Below are 21,813 nucleotides of genomic sequence, written 5' to 3' on the forward strand. Positions count from 1 at the left end.
TATTCACTGTCTGGGCAATTGGTATTATATCTTTTAATGTCCATTCAACAAAAGTCAGAGTCTTCATCTTTCCATGGAGGGAGGTGATAAATACTATTTCAAGTTTGATAAATCAAGAAAAATGTAAGATTTTTTAGAATTTTAGAGGTAACCACCAAAGAACTTGAAGAAAAATGGTTAGAAATGGGCACCTGTAAAAATTGGATGGGGTCGATCAGGAAAGGAGGTGGCATTTCTTCCCATGGGTTCTGGGCTGTTTCCGCAGTGTATGTATTCAGGGCAGGCAGATAGGTGTTTCAATGAAACACCTATGTGTTTCAATGAAATGAAGAAAATGCATTGTTGGAAAGGGGATGATGTTACATTTAATTATACGATTACATGTTTTTCCTTAAGTCTGTTGCGTTTTTTGCGGACAGGGCCACATTTTATACCCGAATAAAATTATATTCAAAGGTCACAGGTGCCTCTTAAGTGTATAATCACGGAGCCAAACCCTTTTTTTGGTCTGAACACTGTGTGTCTCTCACATTGTTCTTACCAACATGGTAGCCAGAGAAAGACCATTAACCTGCAAAGAACCACTCAGCCCTACAAGGGCATAACTCGAGCCTCTCTGGACTCCCCTGACAAGCATTTAGGGTTCAGTCTGGTACTCCAGTCCTTTCTCACTTAATGGGCGAAAGACCCAGGAAGCAGTGAAAGGCTTCAGGGCTTGCTGGAGTAGCGGCCAAGAGCGGGATGGCGGGCTCTGGTGCCAAAGCCCCATAGTGGTCCTGACCTCCCAGCAGAGCACTGACTGTCCCGGTTTGGCTATAAAGCAGTGGCAGCAGACTTTCTAGTAACTGGGCATATGTATTGAAAACCTCAGGCAACTTTTTTCTGATATAAATTAACAACTTTTATTCCTTCTCCTGAATAATGAATGAATTAGTTTCTGTTCCGGGTAATTCATAGATGGGCCATAAGAGCACAATCTAATACTTTCTGTGGTACAATATCAGGCCTGGAAAATCCCCGGAGAGGAGTCACGTCCCTTCCGAGTCCTACGAGCCCATCTCCCCGCCCCAGGTCCCAGTTGTGCATGAGAAACAGGATAGCATGCTGCTACTGTCTCAAAGAGGAGCCGAGCCCACGGAACAGAGGTGAGAGGCCTGCTTTGCTTCCGGCCAGCAGCTCGTGCGTGTGTGTGGGTGCACGCATGCACGGGTGGTGTTTTATGCCTCTTCTCCCTTATGCTTGTGTGTCAGGGTAGGAGTCCTGAAGGATTCTTTAGTCTCTGTTTTCCTGGTGATCTAGTGCTACTGGATTTTAATGAAAAACTGATATTTATAAATAGGTTGTGGGGGAAAAAATTGGTCATTATTCTTCTTGAAATTTAAGACTTTGTAGATCTGTTTTTTTTAAAAGCCTTTTTTGGCCATGTTGTCCAACCATAGTCTGAGTGCTTGGGACGTACCAAGACTTGTAGACTGTATGTGGAAAGGAAGTAACTGCTTCCCGTATTTTTTCTTACCTGTTCCTAAGCTGACCCCTGTGAATTCTTCTATTTTTATTCCTCTCTGGATTAGCAGCCTTTGATTTGGCCCTGACCTGGTCCACTTCCCTTAGAGCACTTTATCCAAAACTCGTGGACTCAAGCTCCAAGTGATTAGGTTGGCATCTGAGTTCCTCTGAGCAGCTTCTTGCCATGCCTCGTTTCTACCTTTCCACCCTTACTCTTCTGTTTGTCCACCACTTGCTGTCCCTGTAATGCCTTTCAGTCCCATGTATGTGGTTTCCTTGGCGTCTGGCACCCGCGATATTTGGAGAGGTCAGTACAGGATTTGCCTGTGGTCAGATAAAGAGGGAGGGTCTCACTGCACAGTTGGTGCATTTCTTCCCATGGGTTCTGGGCTGTTTCCGCAGTGTACGTATTCAGGGCAGGCAGATAGGTGTTTCAATGAAACACCTATGTGTTTCAATGAAATGAAGAAAATGCATTGTTGGAAAGGGGATGATGTTACATTTAATTATACGATTACATGTTTTTCCTTAAGTCTGTGAGTTTTTTGCGGACAGGGCCACCTTTTCCTTATTTTTCTGTCTTGTATTTGTCTCTCCTGACGTGTAGTAGGAATCCCTGAATTTGAATGAATCCACAGGACCAGATTAGGTCATCAGCAGCCTTCCACCTGTTCGTGGCTGTCATCTCCGGCTCTAGCTAGACCACTGGTGGTCTTGAGCTGTTAAAGGAAAAGCTTGCTTAAAATGTGTTAGTGTAGGAAGTTGCGAATGGATTGTGAAATCTTTTACATGAAACAGCTCCTCTAGTGGGAGGCTTGAAATGATTCTAATGGAGGCGGTTTTATTTCAGCGTTGTAGCTCTTCTGTCCACGTCCACAAGCTTTGATTGCTTAGGTACGGGCTCGCTGTTCTATAGGCAAGTGGCGCTTGCTTATAGGCCGGTGTCCGTGCTGTTGGGCAGATGGCGGCAGGTGGGCTGTTTCTAAGTTTTCCTTTTAACATCATTTGCTGCTTATTCCGCCTTTGTTAAGAATCTCTGTTCTAGATTATCTCCATTCCTGTCCTGTTTTTATGCAAGTGCTCATGTGTTTGTGTCCTGAAATACGATGTGGGGCTGTCACCACACACACAAGATGGGGAAGTGGTCATTTTCCCAAACACTGTGGAAGTCCCCAGGGTTGGGGCACATGACAAAACAGATCTAACGATAGACACGACTGTGTCCCCACAGGAATGATTCCCGCTCGCCAGGGAGTATAAGCTACTTGCCTTCCTTCTTCACCAAGCTTGAAAACACGTCTCCCATGGTTAAATCAAAGAAGCAGGAGATTTTTCGTAAGTTGAACTCCTCTGGTGGAGGTGACTCTGATATGGGTAAGTGGGATTTCTTTCATGAATCCCAAAATAAAACCTGCATTGATAATGCTCTCTCCGGTGTTTTGCCTCTCTTGCATCCTTGAGTTTGCAGGCTCCAGCCGCATTTGATCTTAATTTCTTCGACTGCCCATTCGTGGGTTGTCTGCTAGACAGCAGGAATGTGCTGTTGCTGAAACTGCCCATTTTCTCTCTGAACATGTGCAGGGCCTGGGAAACTTCTCTTCTGGGGGGCAGATCCGCTCTCCACAGTTTTTTGTTTTTGTTTTTTTTACCACTGGTCTTCGTTTTATCCATTTGGGCCTCCTCTACATGACCTCTCCTCCGCCATTTGAAGACAAGTCATGTCCTTCAAGTCTTCCCTCTGGAAACATCCTATTTCGTCCACGGTTCATCCCGTGCTTGTCCCCAGTTCGTGCTCTCCACAGAGAACCACCTGATACAGCTCCGCCTTTCAGTAGGTTGTGCGTAGGGTGGTATGATCTCCCCCAAGTGCATCCCTTAGTATTAAGGGACTCTAAGACTGTCTGAGGGGTTCTGGTAACCAGTACACAGTTAGGCTGTAGTGTACTTAATACCAGAATATATATCAAGGTCTCTTCTAATGTGCTTCCCTTGAGCCAGATTGTTCCCTTGCTGTACTTTTGTCATTCCCCACCCACGTACAGGCCGAGGCAGTCTGTGCTTGTGCTGTGCAGTCACCTTTGTTGCCCTGGCACGGCCTTTCTGGATCTCGGTTGAGTCATCCGGCACTCATCTGCAGCCGTGATCCGTCCACCACGCAGGGACAGAGAGTCATAATGGTGGCAAACAGCTCGAGTCCTATAGAGACAGCGCTAGGGACTTGTAAGTACGTATAAGCTCCTTCCATCCTCAGGACAGCCCTATGCCCTGCAGTGTAGCGGTGTCCGGTGTGCAGATCTGGAAATGCAGGCATCTAGGAAGCGGGGCAGGTCGCCTGGCGAGTGTGTCTCAGGCTGTGGTCCAGCTCCTGTGTGCCAGCGGCCTTCCGGCGGCTCTGTGCTGGCAGTGTCACTGCCTGTGTGCTGGGTGCTCCTCGGTAGGACGCAGCTCTGTGGCCCGCAGACCTTCCCTCTGGGGCAGCACGCACACGTGCCCCGGACGCTAATCCGCGCTCTATTCCTCGGCACTCACTCGATTGGGCCCGCTTCTCCATCTTTTTTAGTGCATCAGGGATGGCAGCGACAGTTGCCGGATCTGGGTCGTCCCCCGTCTGCTCTGTTTCTGTGCTCTGCACCGGCTCGCCTCCTGCCCCTGTCTCAGGACAGTGTGGGCCGGGAGCCCCAAACTGCCAAGTGGCTGTGCGTCTGGATCTGACCCTTTGTGATCAATAAAGTTGGATCCGAGAGAAGAAAGGACGAGCCCAGTGTTGGCTGTTGTTTGTGAACAGTCTCTTTTGAAGGGGCAGCAAACTGTCTCAAAACATTTTCAAATACCGGCCGGCATTGCTGTCGGTCTTGCCGATATCCTTTCCTTTTAAAAAAAATCATTACAGCATTTTCCCATCTCATCACTGGTTTCATCTATCACTTACAGTGGCTCAAATGTCACCAACAAACATGTGCCGTGCTCGCCGTCGGATCCGAGGAGCCTGCCCGAGCAGTTTCGAACTGTTTCTGCCTCGCTGCCTCGCGGCCTGCACTCTGCCTCTCTAGTCCGGGTCTGGCCATTTTAGTGGGAAAAAGTTTTTTTTTTTTTTCTTTTAAGATTTTATTTATTTGACAGAGAGAGGGGGGGCGGGAAACAGGCTCCCTGCGGAACAGAGAGCCCGACTCGGGGCTCGATCCCAGGACCCTGGGATCATGACCTGAGCCAAAGGCAGAGGCTTTAACCCACTGAGCCACCCAGGCGCCCCTAGGGGAAAAAGATTCTTGACAGGCAAATGCCACGTGACTTGAAGCAGCCTCCTTTATACTTCTGTCACCTGTTTCCCATGTCCTCATGCAGTAGCTCTCTCGCTCGGTCATCTGGCAGTCAGTCACTGAGGCGGGTCCTGTGCCGGGCGCGTGCAGAATAACAGATGGTCTCTACTCTGGAAATGTGTAATGAAACGAGCATGTCACTTTAACACGCGATAAATGTATGAGTGTCCTAAGGCAAGTAGGAACAAATTGCTGGAGGACTGTTTTGGCTGCCAGAAATGTTTTCCAGTGTGGAATGGGACAGTTAAGGAATTGTATGTAGGGTCCAGTGGGCCGATGGGTCCCCAGGGCACATTCAGTTGTCCTGGAGAAACAGAACAGAGAGATCCAAGCTGTCAGCAGCCGAGACCACTTGGTTTCGAGTCCGTCTCTCAGTTCAGTGTGCCTGGTGATTTTATTCTTCAAAATCTGTATGCTTGACCCATTTCCTCTTCCAGAAATACTCTCTTCTCTTGCCTTTCAGATACTGCATTCTCCCGTGTTTTTTTCCTCTACTTCTCCGGCCATGTGTTATGTCTCTTCAGCCACTCAGTCTTGCTTTGCCTGGCCCTCGGATGCTGGTTTCCCAGTGCTCTGCTCACGCGATAATATCCCTGAATCATGTCATCACTCTGGGAGTTTCAACTATGTGCTGAGAACTCCCAAACTTGTATCTGGACTTCAGCATTTTCTACTGAGTTTTACTTACGTACCTTTGCAGACTTCGTGTCTCCTTGGGTATCTGGCTTCTGAAATGTCTGACATTGTAACAGTCCACCTGTCCACGTGGAGAAGTCTGTCACCCTGCCCCCCGCACCCCCCCGCCACGCTTACCTCCACGGTGGCTCCACTGTCGTGCTCTGGGCATCGTCCCCCATATACCTCGTCGAGTCTGCCTCCCAAACAGCTCACACATGCCACTCTCCTTTGCTCATTTCTGAGCAGGTATCCTGTTCCCTCACGAGCTCGCCCGTCTCTTTAAATAGGAGTCCCCGCACTTTGATACTATCACAGGCCCTGGACTGCAGGCCCCAGGACCCTAGCACCATTACTGAGGCACCGAGGGGATTCTGTTGTGATGGCCCTGGGGAACCATGCTGAACCGTGAAATCCAGAGGTCAAGGATTTTAGCATTTTAAGCACAGGATCTTCGTATCCTCATGGGCTGAAAATGTGAAATTGTCTTTATCTGACCATTTTGATCAGTAAGAAGGTGATTTTATTACGATCCAACCAGATAATTGTTCATTAAATACCTGTCCAATGAATGAACGAGCCCTATTTCAGAACCTTCCATGAGGACTGCGAGGCTGTGTTTATCACTGTATTTTTTCAGGTTCGGTTTCTTTGCCTAAGTGTCACCTGACCCATAGTAGGGAGACAATCCTGATTTTGTAAGGTCTTCCTGGAGATTTCTCTCCTCCTCCTGTTGCCAGTTTAAAGCTTCCCTAAGAAAGTTCGTTTCGAGGCACACATACTCCCGTCTCCAGAGCCCGGTCTTCTCTCCAGGGCAGGGTCCGTCCTGCTGCAGACGGGTCACCAACGTCACATCCTTCCCTGGGACCGCTTGCTTGCTCCCACCTGCTCCCTGCAGGCTTTTCTCTTCCCAGTTCTCAGCATCAAGTCAGAGGTTGGGATGAAAACACCCTTTGTGTTCCCAGATTCCTCACGTTTCTGTGCTTTCTGTGTCGTTCCCAGGCTGCCTGCCTGTTGTCAGATTGCGCCAGCGGCAGACAGATCACGGGCTCGTCCCGGGAACGTGACAGTAGTCCACGGTGACCCACAGAAACTGTTGGGAAACCCACAGTCGCTTGGGTACTCTTCCCTACAGGGTCTGAGGTCAGGCTGCCTCAGACCGGCTGGCCTTGGCCAGAGTCACCTCAGGTCCAGGTGTCTTCCCAGCACACTGGCCTCCTTGCCTTGGGTTTCTGCAGCAGCGCAGCGTCTCTTTCTGCCTCTGACTCTGCTGCCCCTCTTGCCATCTTCCTGCCTCCTCCAGTTTTTTGCCAGAGTTTCTTTTTAAAAAAAAATTACTTCTTTCCCTTTGTTTTCACTTAATTGGTGAAAAATAAGGTTGTGATCGTGGAGAATAAAAAGGTGAATTTTATGGGAGGGTGTGAGACATTCTCTCTCGACACGTGCGGTTGCTGCGCCTCCACTAACTCGAATGTTTGTTCACATACAGCGGCCGCCCAGCCGGGGACAGAGATCTTCAACCTGCCGGCGGTCACCTCATCAGGTAAGTGGCGCAGCGGGGTTGCCACCCAGGCAGGCCTTGGCATACCGTGTCGCCAACCTACTGCACAGCAGGGGCTGCTCCAGGATGCAGGAGTGAATGAAATCCTGTCATTTAGTCAGGGAGGGGACAGAGATGGTAGCAATATAAAGGGATTGAGGGGCGCCTGGGTGGCTGAGTGGGTTAAGCATCTGCCTTTGGCTCAGGTCATGGATCTCAGAGTCCTGGGATCAAGCCCCACATCGGGCTCTCTGCTCATTGGGGAGCCTGCTTCCCGCCCCCTCTGCCTGCCTCTCTGCCTACTTGTGATCTCTGTCAAATAAATAAAATCTTTAAAAAAAAAAAAGGGATTGAGATTCAGTAAACACTTGCTGGCAAGAGAAAGGGACAAAGAATCAAAACCATTCAAGAAGAGCGTAGAAACTAGAGCTGAAAAGAGGAAATGGTGGAGTAATGAAAGTGAGCGACTGATGCGTTCAGCTCAGAGAAAAAGATTCCCCGGGGCTCTTCTCGGAGGGTGGCCGGGCCTGTGCGTGGGCCTCAGTGGAGCTGCAGGCCATGCACTGTGTTCCCTCCGGAGGCTTTCGCTTCTTGCTCTGCCGTTCAGAACCACGCAGGAATACTGCACTTGTCTCTCTCCAGGCTCGGTTAGCTCTAGAGGTCACTCTTTCGCTGATCCTGCCAGTAATCTGGGCCTGGAGGACATTATCAGGAAGGCGCTCATGGGAAGCTTTGACGACAAGGCAGAGGAGCACGGGGTAGTCCTGTCCCAGCCTGTGGGTGTGGTGCCTGGAGGGGCCAACACCTCCGTGGTGACCAGCAGTGAGACGAGGAGAGAGGAAGGGGACCCGTCGCCTCATTCAGGTAAAGTTTCTACTCTTGGGCTCTCCTGCTGCCTCTCCCAAGAAAAAGCCCGTTGATTTCCAGTTGTATTGCTTCACCGAGAGACTTCATTTTATATGCTTTCCGAGTCACCTCTCAAGGTTTAGTTCCTTACAAAAACATTTGTTTATCCACTCATTTTAGTAACGTACAGAAACTTTCAAAGGATGGAAATTTTTATGCAAAACGTCACCATTCAGGGTTGGGTGTTATTTTTGTTTGCATCTAATTCTTACCTGGATCGACACATTTTAATTATGATACAAATGCAGTTTCATGTTCTGCTTTTGAATTAAAAAAAAAAACAAAAAACAAAAACAGTGATAGGCTCAGCAAAAAAGAATTTTAAGCCACAGAAGAAAGAGTAAGGAAAAAGGAAAAAAAAACCTTCAGATCACATCACCCAGAAAATGCTAGTGTTCTTTTCTGAGAAGCATCATTCTAGAAGTGTCTCTGTATAGACAGATAAAAGGACAAACAGACATTACCGTGAGATCATTCACACATCTTGGTAGAAGCGCGCACACAGAAAACCTGATTCTAAGCTTCCTTTAAACCCCTTTTTCTCAATTGAGAACTGATCTCTTCTGTGCTTAAAAATTTACGTGCAGATCTAAGTATTTCCATTTTAGTTTAGAAGTTTTTTCCTTGTTACATCAAGCAAAAGCTCTAAGGTTAAGAAGATCAAAGAGATCAGAGGTTGTTTGTTTGTTTAACCTACGTATATTAATTTGGGGACGACATGGATCATTTCCTGCTCTGAAAGAGGAGCGTGGTCCTTCTGGTCTTAGCTCCGGATTTGTACTGACTGACATCTGCGTGTACTTGAAGGTTGTGACGTTGTGATTGTGGTTGTGTGATCCTCTTTGGTGGCATGTGGTATGGCTGTTGCACCTTTTCCTCACAGAGGGGGCCACGCTCCCAGGCTGCTCACACTCAAAACATGCCTTCCTGCCTCCGCTGCATTTGAAATGACAGCACGGCGCGTTCCTCACACCATCCCGCGGACATGACATTTCTCTCCTGGCATCAGTGGTGTGAGAAGGAAGGTTCGGGTGCCCTCCTTTGGAGCTGGTGACGGTTTATCTGCCCGAAGAATCCTCTCTTCCTCAGTCTCAATGTTAACTGATATATTAGCGGTCGTTCTGGGTCAGGTTTTCCTGCACACAGCGAGGCCATCTGCGGCTGCGGGCTGATTCTCCGCTCATGGAAACGTTCTACTATTTTCACTTATTGGGCTTCGCAGTTCAAAGACACAACTAACACATTTGCCAGCTCGTCTCTGTCCCGTCTGGTACCTTCTAATGATTTTTCATCATCTTGATCTCCTTCTGTTCCTTTACCGTGTTTTCACCTCACCCTTTTGGGTTCCTACAGGTGTGCTGAGCCCCGTTCGGAAACTGGCTCCACACAGGCTACGGTCTCTCCCCTGTGTCCGCAGCACCTTTTCCCCTTGTCCTGGGATGTTCTCTTCCTTACAGCGTGGACCTGCACATCTTCTCTGCAGATAGTTTTGGAAGGCGTTCCGCACATCTTTTCCTGTGTGCTGCAGGGGGCGGGGTGAAGTCGTTCTGCCGGGGCCATCACCTGGGCTCCCATCTCTTCAGAGATCTTTTTAACGTCTTGTTCAAGAGAGGGCGTCCTACTCCTGTGAACTTCTAGAAACAGCCTGGGACAGGAGGGGCTGGCAAGCTGCTGCTGAGGTCCAGCAGTGCCACGAAGGGGCTTCTGTTCAACACTTTTTTTCTTTTGGCATAAGATTTCCTTGGGTGTTGCATGAACTCCTCTGCTTCTCTCTAAACTGATAGGCAGCGAGGCTGTGAGGATTTCAGGTTTTTGTCGGGCTGCTCTAATTTCCTGTTTCTGTGCTCCAAGGCCAGGAAAGAAATGACATCCTGGGAATTTTGTTTCCTTGGTTACATGTTTTTAAGTTGATGGCACGAGAATATAACACCTTTGCCTTAGTTGTTACAAGGTAGATTCTGGCTTTTAAATAATCATTTTTTAACTTCATGGAGTCCTAGGATTGAGATTCTTCGTGCTACCTACCATCTTGCTTCCTTCTCTTAGCATCATGTAACCAGCCTTTTGGTAGGTTTTTAGGTTGAGAACATAATTACTCTGTGTCAATAGTTAATTTATTTCACTTTTAGGAGGAGTTTGCAAACCAAAGCTGATCAGCAAGTCAAACAGCAGGAAATCTAAGTCTCCCATCCCTGGGCAAGGCTACTTAGGAACTGAGAGGCCCTCCTCTGTCTCCTCTGTACACTCAGAAGGGGATTACCACAGGCAGACGCCAGGGTGGGCCTGGGAAGACAGGCCCTCTTCAACAGGTGAGGAACTCGCTACTAGCAAAGACGGCTTCAGGTGACCTTATCCAAGCCTTGGCTAGTACTTCTTGTAAAATCAGAAACTTCGGAGGCTACCGTACCAGTAGGTTCCACTTTACAAAACAAACTGAGCGCGTAGAATCTTGAGAATTTAAAGAATGCAAGGTCTGGTTACCAGAAACAAGGAGAGCTGTGAGGACTCGCCGCCAGTCCCCCTCGCGGCTGTTGCATGTCGCATGCCGCAGCATGCCGCAGCGGCTCTGAGTGGACCGGGGCATCTGGGATTTCAGTTCCTCCCGGAACCGACCTGAGCGCGATGGGCTGCTCCCACTCGTCACCTGGAGCCTCCATGTAGACATTCTTAGAGCCGGGTCTTAAGGAAATACTGAAAAACCAAAATTAAGAAAGGGGAATAGTGGAAAAAGCCATCCTCTCTCGTCAGCTCACGTTTATATGACTGATGAAAAACAATCATCTAAGATATTTACTAATGTTTTCCATTTTGTACTTGCTTGCTTGAAGCTTTTTTTTCCAAACCTGATAACCACAGTAATGGTAGTCCTGAAAGGGAACAGGCAAACCTGGGGTATTTGGTGTAGATTTAAGGGTTTCACAGAATTACAAGCCATCTTTTTTTAGACGTTAAATACATACCAGTGGGAAAAAAATCTGAAATGTGCTTCCCCTTAACATATTAGTATATAAGTTTCATGTGGACACTATATCCACATAATTGAAGGCCTTTGCTTGATGAACTTCTCACATCGCACTCAGAGTGTGTACTGGTTTGAAAACATCTCAGCTAAACCAGTGATCAGTCTCCCTTCTCTCTCAGAGAAGGAATTAAGTCGTGAAACAAATGACTTGATAAAAACGGTAGGCTTTCCATTTTTAGAATTTCTTAAGCTGTTGTAAAAGGCTTTCGGGGGACAGTGGAACAATCTAGGTGGTGGCAGAAGGCAGCAGTGCTCTTGCTGGGGTCACATGCCCCCTTCCAGGTCTCGGACCTGCTAAATCCACCCAGTGAGAGCCATCAGATGGCACTTGCCTGCTGCCCCCAGACCGTCATCCTCAGAGCACTACACTCCTGCCTTTACCTCTAAGAGTCTGCACGTTTTCGGTGTAGACGCTGAGGCTTAAAAGGCGGTACTTCTACTTGGGATTCTCCACAGAAATGCCCCGATCCGAGTCTTCCCTCAGAACCCCGGCTGAGCATCTGTGCCTGGGCTCTGCAGTGCTAATCTGCTGCTGGTCCTCAGGCCAAGCCTCCTTTCTAGATTCTCACTGAGGGGGCCTCTCGGGCCCTTCCATGTGCTGTTGGTGTCACGAGACCGTTTCGGTAGGATGATTGTCTTCTGTGACGCGGTATGGGACAGCAGCTGTCCTCACGACACTGAAAACTCTCTCTCTCTCTCTCTCGTCAGGCTCAACTCAGTTCCCGTACAACCCCCTGACCATGCGGATGCTCAGCAGCACCCCGCCTACGCCCATCGCGTGCGCCCCCGCATCAGCGGCCCAGGCGGCCCCACACCCGCAGAACCGGCTCTGGGAGCGGGAGCCGGCGCCACTGCTGTCCGCGCAGTACGAGACGCTGTCGGACAGTGACGACTGAGCACGGGGGAAGGCGGGCTCGGTGGTGCCGAGGAGTTGGGGCGGGGGGGCTCTCATTTGGGGTGGTTTTGTTTTTAATGGAGGGTCACAAACATGTCCTCCTCTGACTCATGCCCAGAGACTTTTCAGGAGAGCCTGGACCACGGACGATGAAGAAATGATGGAAATGTATTTGGAGAGTCAGACTGGGGGAGGGGCGGGGGGGGGCTGCCTTGGATACAGGCGCTTCGGTGGATTCGAATAGTGGAGGGCTAAGATGTAGAGTTTTTAAGAAGTGGACAATTCCTGTTCCTACATCTGTTTGTAAAGAAAACCATAATGTCTTTAAATCACTCTTCTGTAAATAGATGACCTTTTTTGCAGTGTTTCCCCTTGCTGTAGTATCTGGTGTACTTATGTTCAAATCAGCGCATCAACTTTGGGGGGGGGGTTTAAAAAACAGACTCCGCACCTATCTTTTTAACCCTTGCCTTCTAAACGACCTCATACAGCCCAGTTACGTAACGTTGGCTGTCACGGGCATTGTACTTTTATCCAGTTTTGTCTCCTCCAAATTCAGATTTCTGGTGATGTTTCAGATCTTGTGGAAATGTTGATATTTTTAACACAGACCCTGTCATGAAATCTGTACATTACATTATTAGGGTCAAAGCTAAGAGAAACAAAATTCTGCCATACTGTAGATTTCCAATGCAGGCTTTAATTTTTTTTAATTAGTAGCACTGAAAAAATATTACTGCATGGGTATGTTATAGTTCCGTTTTTAAAGTTTTTTTTTTTTTAAAAAAAGGCTTATTTGAGGCATCCCTCACTGTTATGCACACTGGTGACGTAGCCACACCCCTAAATATACTTTTCCTTCTGCATCTGATGCAGCCCAACAGAGCTTTTGTTTTGAAATAAATCTGACTACCCTGTCCATAGCTACACAGATCACGTGTGATTTAAGGCTCTTGATGTCTCAGGTTTCAAAGGAAAAACTAGTATCTTGTCTTTAGGTTGCTCAGTATCAGCTGAGTCGGGAAGGTAACAACCCGTGTCGAATGTTCGTCTGTCCGGTGCGCTGTGTTCTGGTCCTGAGGCCTCACGGGGAATGTGTGGTTTGGTCCCGTCCCATTTGCCACATGCCAGTGCTCCCTTTGAGTCCTCATGGGCAAAAGTTTATTGTTGAATCTTTTCATTTCACTGAATCTCAAGGAGTGAATACCTTAAAAAGAGTGAATTTTAAACTAATTATGGTACTAGAGGGTCAGTTTCATCCTTAATAATTGCTTGTTGAATTGTGAGATTTTTTTCTCCATCCGACTTAAGCAAAGCCTGGAAGCAACCTTCTGGAGCAAGAGGAAAGAGACCGTTCTGGAGGGACACCACTGAAGATGAGAAAGAGGGGGAGACTGAGGTCTCTGCAGAGGATACAAATTAGCACTTTATGGACTAAATTGATCTAAACTTTTTAACAGAAGTACTCGAGACTCTAGAGAAAGCAGGTGTACAATAACCACTGTCTGAGTGCCTCCCGGCCTGCCCGAGACTCTCACAGGGCCCTTAGCACTGGGGTCTGGTCCCTAATTGGGTAATGCAGGCACTGGCTCAGGACCTTGCCCACATGGTTAATTAAACAACAAAGGCCGCAAGTTCGTGTGTGTCTGAAGTTCAGCCTTCACTCCTGTTCTACTCCTGGAGACTTTGGGTCTCACGCTAAACTTAAGCGAGGTCAGTGATCCTGTTCACTTGGAAAGTTGGTACTGCTCTGTTACACAAACGCATAAATGTTCATGTGAGTGGAAAACAGTAAACTTTCTACGTACCAATTCCTATTTTAGGTATCGTTCATTTATAGTGCCGGCACACCCGAAAGACATGATGGTGATGACTATTTTTGCAGGACCCTGAAGGTCCTGAGCCACTCCAAATCAGAATGGCTTTTGCCAACATGTCGCCTGAGAGCCTTTTTACTTCCGCAATCGCACTCGAGGACCCCTCACGCCCCCCTGCTCAGTGCACACGTGTTACCACTCCAGCGGCCACGGCGCGGAGGGACCATTTCTTAGGGCAGAACACGGAAAGGACAGAAGGCGCACGTGGCTTACCTAACGGAGCAAACCCTCTGGGAGGGTGGCCGTCCACCGTGGCAGGATCGGGACGGCCGAGAGGGACCAAGCACTGGCGGATGTTGGCTGTGAACCCAGGCAGGACACTCTGCGGGCTGGGAGCTCAGTGGTCCGAAGCTGCCTCCTTCCGCAAGAGCAGGCAGCGCCCCGCAGCCACGGAGATCTTCCCGGTGCCGCAGAGGGCGGCATCCCGACAGCCGGGCTTCCAGCGCATGCTTGTGACTGGGAGTTTCACAGTGCTTTAATTTTGGTATGCTGGTTCCATTTTAGAATATGCCCTGAAAACACTGGTGACATAGTTCACACACTTAAACTCCACTGTTTTTAACAACTCACTTTTGAGTGCAGACCGGTCGGCCAAGGGGTCGGTCCTCCTGGTTTGCTACCCTGTTTTACAACAGTGCGAATGAACTTCCTTGGAAATCCCCACATGACGAGCCTGTCTAGGGACACCTACAGTTTTTCCAGCACCGGGATGGGACTACGAGCTGAATCCTTGTGGAGGATCAAAAATTCTTAAATAAAACCTGGAGTGACAAACCTTTCAGTAACCCTTGCCATTGTGAAAAGGTAGAAACATTCTCATTGCAGACGGTGAGTAAGTGATACTTATTTTTCTAAACTCAACCAACCAATAAATTCAGCCTGGGTTGCACTGACCATCTCATTGATACTCTGTTTCTCATTAGACCTGAACAAAAGAGCCAGCTGGGTGGTAAGAGATGAGCTTACCAGAAAGCAGGAAGAAACTGACATCAGCAAATATAATAAAAATATAAATATAAAAAAATATAAAATTCTAGTTTTAGCCTAATCCCTGAGGATTTGGACCTCAAGGTTTCTAGTTTCTGTTTTCCTGACTCTAGTAAGTTCGTTCTTGTGAGAAATTCAAAGATTACGGAATACATAGAGCATTGTTGTAGAGTCTCTAGTTTATTATGAAAGGATTCTTCCAATATGTACACAGGAAACAAAAATATCTGTTTATCATTCCCACTCACACCCCCACCCGCAGAGGCTTACCAACAACTGCTCCTTCGCGGCACCTACAAAAATCGCCTTTCCCCTGGGCGAAGGGCTCCCTGCGAGCCTTTGGCGGTGAGCACACCCGGCTCTCTAGCCCGCAGGTTTCGACTGTGCGCACTCTGCAGCAGCGGGGTAAGGCTCTTTCCACACAGTAGTCTGTACACCTACAGTCCTCTGACCGGGTATGTTCTCCCACGGCCGCAGGAAAATCTCCTCGGTCCCCTGCTTTATAGACGCAGATACGAAAAGGCCAGGATCAGGACCAGGTCAGCGATCCTGCTACTGCACCAGCAGTGCCTGTCGGGATCGCTGGGGGTAGGGGGAGGTTTAACGGTTCACACGTGTAAGGCCCTACCCTGAGGCCGGGGGCTACAGCCTGGGCAGGTGCAGAGGACCCTGCGCAGGGCCGGAGGCTGCAGAGGCAGTGGAGTGCTCCACCAGCTTCGAGAAGAGTCCGCATCACTCCTTGTTCGCCTTCCTCACGGTCGTACGTAACCAGATATAAAAACACACAGTTCACTTTTATTTATCATTAAATGGGCATACTTCCAAGGGCCTAAAACTCCTACTTCCAAACGTCATGCTGGACGCCGGTGCAAACCAAGACGAGACTTGCTCCACTACGCGTTACACCCCACAATGGGCTTTATGAAAGGGAGAAGGAAAATAACTCACCACAATCCCCCTTCGCCACGAGACAGGTCACTCTGATCTGCCCGACAGCGATAAAACGAAAGACAGGGGAGGGAAACAATGGGTCGGAATCACAGGACGCAGATGCTGGCTGATCCCCCCCGCACGCCCAGCCGACGGCGGCCTGGCCCCTCGCCATTCGCGGTGCCCCCAAGACCCACGCGCCTGGCCCCTCTCAGAGGTCACGACTGAAAGCATCACTTGACATCTGTCCTTAGAGGCAAAACCAGCCAGGGGTGAGAGTTGTTTTTCCTTTAAAAACACAAAGTGGCAGTGTATACAACTTGTCCTTCACCACAGCCACACTGACAAAACTTGAATATCAAGGAGAAAGGATCTAAGCCACTGATTTGGGTATCACTGAGACCGGAATAATCGCTGTTGCTGAAAATTCCCTACAACAAAAAGGGATCTCGCGCTTCATAAAATTAAGTTAAAGGTCTACTTTTTCTCGACAGCTCGGCCAGCTCTTCCCTGATGTGCTGTATAGAAACCTCGTCTCTTTTCAGCTCCGCTTGCTTTAGCGCCTCCTGGTAGATCTCTCTTGCTTGTGCGTATCGTTCTAAATGACCCAGAGAGAAGAGAGGAGAGAAATGCAGGTTTTTCAGAGTGATTCTGCGAGGCTCCGCAGGGTGGGCACCAGCGGCCACACGGGAGCCCTGGGCGGGCACGACTTCCTTTCCTGCCGGGGCCCCTCTGCCTGCCCGTCCTGCCAGTGGCGGAACAGCCCCCCCCCACCCTCAGCCTGAGCTCCCACAGCTCACCGGGAGCGCTGGAGGCCACAAACAGCGCCACTGGAAGCAAACACGTCCTCTCTGGGACCTCCGGCCAGCCCCTTCGTTCCGGAGCTTCTAGACTGCCCCTGGCCTCCCTGAAGCCCTCTCGCAGAGTCCTACCTCCGGGGACCCCCCTGCTCTCACGCCGGGCGCCCTACCTCGGTGCATGAGGATGGCGGCCAGGTTACTGAGCAGCATGTGCAGCTCGGGGTGCTCGATCTGCCGGGCCAGGTCGGACGCCCTCTGCACGTATGCACAGGCCTCGTCGAAGCGGCCCTGCGCGTCCAGGGTGGTCGCCAGGTCACTCATCAGCACGATGGTCTGTGTGCAACAGAAAACGGGGCCAGTTAAAACCGGAGTTTGGTGAACTGAATCTACGCTTAAGATTCCATGTTCCTAGCATCCTGCAGGTGAAGAGCATCGGCCCTGAACGAGCCGCGTCCGCTCACTGTTCACACCGTACAACACACGGCATCCGTTCGACTTTGGAAAATGACAGAAGTCTAGGAACTTGGGAACAGGACGCATATTACTTAATCTGATGACCAAATTAGAAGCACACACACAAAAATAAAACCACAAGCAGCAGCTATAAACAATCTCATTTAAGGTTTGCCGTCCTGCCGTCCTAAGCCAGCCTCTGGCACCGTCTTACAATGTCATTCCTGCGGGTGACTCTCGAGACTCACCGAGAAGAAGAAATACATAGATTATGGGTTTTAGGAAGATCTCCTTTAAGGGTTTTGAATCTTAAAACTCTTAAGTCAATATTTAAGAATTTTGACACTAGGAGTGTCAGACCCGCCTCAGCGCCTGAAGCCCATGATTTAAGCCTCAGTTCTAGCACTTGCGATCTGAACTGCAGATTTGTCTTCTTCCTCCGCAGTGCTATTCTATGAAGGGCACTCTGTCACCTAAGTCCCCTTCCTGAACACAAGTCATAGCCCAATACCCTGACTCGCCCACCGTCCCTAGCCTGGGACATGTTCAGGTGGGTTAAAATGTGTGTCCTTCTGGGGGCTACCAAGCATCTCAGATAAGCGATCTAGTTCTCACCTCTAAGAACTCAGTTTGATGGAGAAGAAACACAGATTTCAGTTCAGTGCGGTCTCGGTTCTAACAGAAAGCTCTGCATGGTGTGGCTATATTCTGTGTCAGTGGCTTTGACTTTTTAACGCGGTCCCCCTCCCCTTTATCCCGTCACGTCCCCTGGCAGCTTACCTGTGGGTTAAGGGAGGCAAGAACCTCCATGCGTCAACCTGTTCCTCCTAAGATTCCCACTGAGATTCAGGTTCCAAAACACTGCGCTAGGTGCCCTGAGGCCTGGAAGCCCGGGGTGCCTGGTTAGACCTACTGTGGGGACAAGCTGCTCCGCTATGTAAACGGATACACACACAGAAGGCTCTGGATGGACCCAGTAAATGATGCAAGGTCTCAGATGCTTTCTTTTTTAAATTTTTGGGTTTTGGTTTGTTTTTTTTCTGAAAGTCGTCTGTGCACCCAACCTGGGACTCAAACTCTACCTCAAGATCAAGAGTCAGGTGCACACTCTGCTGAGCCTGTCAGCAGCCCTCAGGTCCTTCTGAAGCAGGCAGCCGGGGGGTGGGGAAAGGGAGGGCCTAGGGCACGTGGACAGGAAACCGCTAGGACCATTCACTGAGACCCCGTCCCCACTGCAGCATCTCACACCAGGACACTGACAGCTCTGTTTTACGCTCCTCTCCCCGCTCTCCTCCCTTACCTGTGGGTGTCTTTCTCCCAGCATTTCTTCGGAAATCTGCAAAGCCTTTTCATACATCCTCTGTGCCTGTGACGGCTGCTTGGAGAACAGAAGGTAGCGCGCATAGGTGTCCAAGCACATGCCGAGGAGGAGGTGGGTGCTGGCCTTCTCTTGCACTGAGGAGGAGAGAAGAGCAGTGCCAGCATATGACACAAGCACAACAGGGAAAGTGAGGCAGCGGTGCAGCCGAGCTGCTTCCGACTCTTGCTTGTTACCAAGGCCCACGAGTATTTTCACAGTACGGGACCCATGGACTGTGTCCTGTCATTTAAGTAGTACCTCTGACCGTTCCCTTTGTTACACAGGGGGATGAACATCTGAACAGTTTCCCGGATCTAATTTCAGAGTGTGTGGTGGCGGTACATGGGGCGTCCCCACACAGAGAAGCCACTCTCTGACATAGCACAGAGTGTACGAATTCACCGACTGGGACACTGTTACACAGATCGCATCGGATGCCACAGGTGGAGGGTTCAGTCCCACCGGATGGCCCCCTTTCCCCCATCAGACACCAGTCACAAGCCCTGTGCTTCAGCCAGCAGCTGGCCACACAATGGAGCTTCCGGTTCAACCCCTCCGAACCAGGATGCCAACTGCGAGTCCTGGTCCCGGCCGACGGACCGTATGGCAGAGCTGCCTGGGCCTCCCTCCTTCAGTTACGTTCATTTGCTAGATCAGCTCACAGAACTCAGAACATTCTGCTTCCTGGGTTACTGTTTATTATAAAAGGATATAACTCGAAACAGCCAGATGGAAGGGACACAAAGCATAAGGTGTGTGGGAAGGGGCGCGAGAGCACCAACTGTCCCAGGATCTCTGAGTGTCGGGGTTTTCGAGGCTCCATTACGTGGGCGTGACTGATTCAGTGACTAACCATTCGGGACTGACTAAAGCTACGACCCTCCCGGTCCCCCTCCGCCCAGGCCAGGGTGGGACTGACCTGCAACCCTCTAATTTACAGGACCCGATCTTCTGACAGCTGTCCTTCTCTTGACAGCTGTCCTTCGGAGATGGCCCAAAGTCTCCTCGTTAATGTAACAAAAGACACCTTAATCACTCTCAGCCCAAGAAATTCCAGGGGTCTGGGGAGCTCTGAGCCGAGAACTGCAGACAAAGACCAACTATAGATAAGAAATAGATTTGGTCTGGGGCGCCTGGGTGGTTCTGTGATTAAAGCCTCTGCTTTCGGCTCAGGTCATGATCCCAGGGTATGAGATAAAGCCCTGCATCAGGCTCTCTGCTCAGCAGAGAGGCTGCCTCCTCCTCTCTCTCTCTGCCTGCCTCTCTGCCTACTTGTGATTTCCGTCTGCCAAATAAAGAAATAAAATCTTTAAAAAAAAAAGAAATAGATTTGGTTATCTGAATGACTGTTATCAAATCACAATACTGCAATATCCAATTAAATGCCAAATTTTTCCTCACGTTTTTCCTTTAAAGATTTACTACACCCACCATGGGGCACGAGCTCACAAGCCCCAGATCAGGAACTGCACTTCAGCGACAGGGTCAGTCAGCCCCCCACCCCCGTCCCCTCCCACATTTTAAGTAAGACCTTGAACATCAAGGTACAGAGCGTTATTTTCAGGTCAAAACTGTATTTACTAGAAACAGGTAAAGATAAATCCCAAGAATTAGTGAAAGACAAAGAAAGGATAAGACAGATGAAAGCGTTTTCAGGTTCAAAAAAGGCAATGCTTGGTAAGAGACCAGAGAACGCTCAGAATCACAAACTAGAAAGTCACAAGGCAACCGAAAGAACAGTTAATCCATCTTTTGAAGAAGAAAGACGGCAATGAGACAGCAGTTCTGGAAAATTATAGTATTAAAAACACAACGTCTCACAGGCAACAAGTGTCAAGTGCCTAAGCCACACGAACGGAGCACAACAGACCTTGAGCACAGACTCCGGCCGCGACAAGGCGCACAAGCGAAGACCAAGGAGAGCTGGCGGACGTGGACATGTGATGACCTGGACCGCAGGGAAACGCCACAGAAAGGGTCCCCGCAGATAAACTCTGGAAGCTGTGAGACACCTAACCAATGATGGTCAGCCGGCTTCACTTCCCAGCAAATTCACATGCGACCCCGTTCCTCCCCTGCCCCGCCACTCAAAGCTTCAGAAAATGTGCAAAAGGCAGACAGAATTTAAAGATGAGCAGGGAACCAGGTCTAACAGGATGACTATGATTTCAGAGAGTTTAAATAGGCCGGTTTCACTAGGGTGGATGTAGACAGCTGCTGACACGTTGTCACTGGGTAAAAGGTAAGAAACAATGCAGAGCAGAAATCTTAAGTTCCTTGCTTTGACTTAATTATATACAAAAAGAATATATTCATCTTCTTAAAATCAAACTAGGGATAGTTTTAAATAGATCGTCTTACAAATAAACGTGCAAAAAGGAGAAAAGATATTTGTGTAAATATCAAAAGTATACACAAATGTATGGATAAATACAGAAAAGCAGACAGGATGGCACCAGCTACCGCATGGAAAGATCCCATATTTCTCCACCAGGTGGAACACTGAAACCAAGATCTAACTATGAGCAAAAATGCTGAGCAAAAGCTTATATAATCAAGGGGCAGTTTAACATTAACAACACTGCAAAATAATCTAACAAAAAAAGGCGGTTGAAAGATGAGAGGAATGAGAGAAATCTGTGTTCCCTTCAAGTACAAAGGTCCAAGAAGCAAATAATCTGTAACAGAAGACTCAGAACTAAAACACACGTTCTTCGAGAACATTTAAAGACAAAACCTTTTTGCCATACCCCCCAAATATCACAAAACAATGTATAATTATTCCCATTCTGGAAATTCTAGGCTTCAAAAATGACTGCCAACTCCTATTTCAGGGATTTCTATTAATTCTCTTTCAATATTCCAATATTTTTTGAAAGTCCTGTTTGTATTTTGTATTTAGAAAGTATGATAGGGGTACCTGGGTGGCTCAGTGGGTTAAGCCTCTGCCTTCGGCTTGGGTCATGATCTCAGGGTCCTGGGATCAAGCCCCACATCAGGCTCACTGCTCACCAGGGAACCTGCTTCCCCCTCGCTCTCTGTCTCTCTGCCTACTTGTAATCTTTCTCTCTATGTTGAATAAATGGATAAAATCTTTTAAAAAAAAAGTATGATAAGATGACAGGTAATTCCAGTGGAAAATCATCACTACTGTTATCAGCAATAGAAATTAACCAAAATGGGGGACGCCTGGGTGGCGCAGTTGGTTGAACGACTGCCTCCGGCTCAGGGCGTGATCCTGGAGTCCCGGGATCGAGTCCCACATCAGGCTCCCAGCTCCATGGGGAGTCTGCTTCGCTCTCTGACCTTCTCCTCGCTCATTCTCTCTCTCACTGTCTCTCTCTCTCAAATAAATAAAATAAAATCTTTAAAAAAAAAAAATAAAAAAAAAAAAAAAGAAATTAACCAAAATGGGGACGCCTGGGTGGCTCAGTGGGTTAAGCCACTGCCTTCGGCTCAGGTCATGATCCCAGGGTTCTGGGATCAAGTCCCACATCGGGCTCCTTGCTCGGCGGGGAGCCTGCTTCTCCCTCTGCCTCTGCCTG

General features: G+C 48.8%; 2 protein-coding genes across 19 annotated transcripts in view; one reads left to right on the plus strand and one right to left on the minus strand.

Annotated features, from left to right (window-relative positions):
* NCOR1 (nuclear receptor corepressor 1) overlaps window positions 1-14,519 on the plus strand; it is a 156,021-nt gene extending 141,502 nt beyond the window's left edge. For 16 of the 18 annotated variants that reach the window (XM_044249178.1, XM_044249177.1, XM_044249179.1 and 13 more), the window contains 6 exons: window positions 1,005-1,145; window positions 2,738-2,880; window positions 6,988-7,041; window positions 7,681-7,902; window positions 10,074-10,253; window positions 11,675-14,519. In XM_044249178.1, coding sequence (XP_044105113.1) covers window positions 1,005-1,145; window positions 2,738-2,880; window positions 6,988-7,041; window positions 7,681-7,902; window positions 10,074-10,253; window positions 11,675-11,862 — 928 coding nt within the window. In that variant the 3' untranslated portion in view covers window positions 11,863-14,519. The remainder of the gene's footprint in view (window positions 1-1,004; window positions 1,146-2,737; window positions 2,881-6,987; window positions 7,042-7,680; window positions 7,903-10,073; window positions 10,254-11,674) is intronic. The other 2 variants (XM_044249184.1, XM_044249190.1) reach the window with 2 other exon arrangements.
* Window positions 14,520-14,886: 367 nt separating this feature from the next.
* TTC19 (tetratricopeptide repeat domain 19) overlaps window positions 14,887-21,813 on the minus strand; it is a 31,577-nt gene continuing 24,650 nt past the window's right edge. The window contains exons 8-10 of the mRNA XM_044249199.1: window positions 18,209-18,363; window positions 16,626-16,788; window positions 14,887-16,253 (exon numbers count right to left, since the gene is read on the minus strand). Coding sequence (XP_044105134.1) covers window positions 16,120-16,253; window positions 16,626-16,788; window positions 18,209-18,363 — 452 coding nt within the window. The 3' untranslated portion in view covers window positions 14,887-16,119. The remainder of the gene's footprint in view (window positions 16,254-16,625; window positions 16,789-18,208; window positions 18,364-21,813) is intronic.

Source organism: Neovison vison, chromosome 5, assembly GCF_020171115.1.
Source record: "Neovison vison isolate M4711 chromosome 5, ASM_NN_V1, whole genome shotgun sequence".
Classification (NCBI taxonomy): domain Eukaryota; kingdom Metazoa; phylum Chordata; class Mammalia; order Carnivora; family Mustelidae; genus Neogale; species Neogale vison.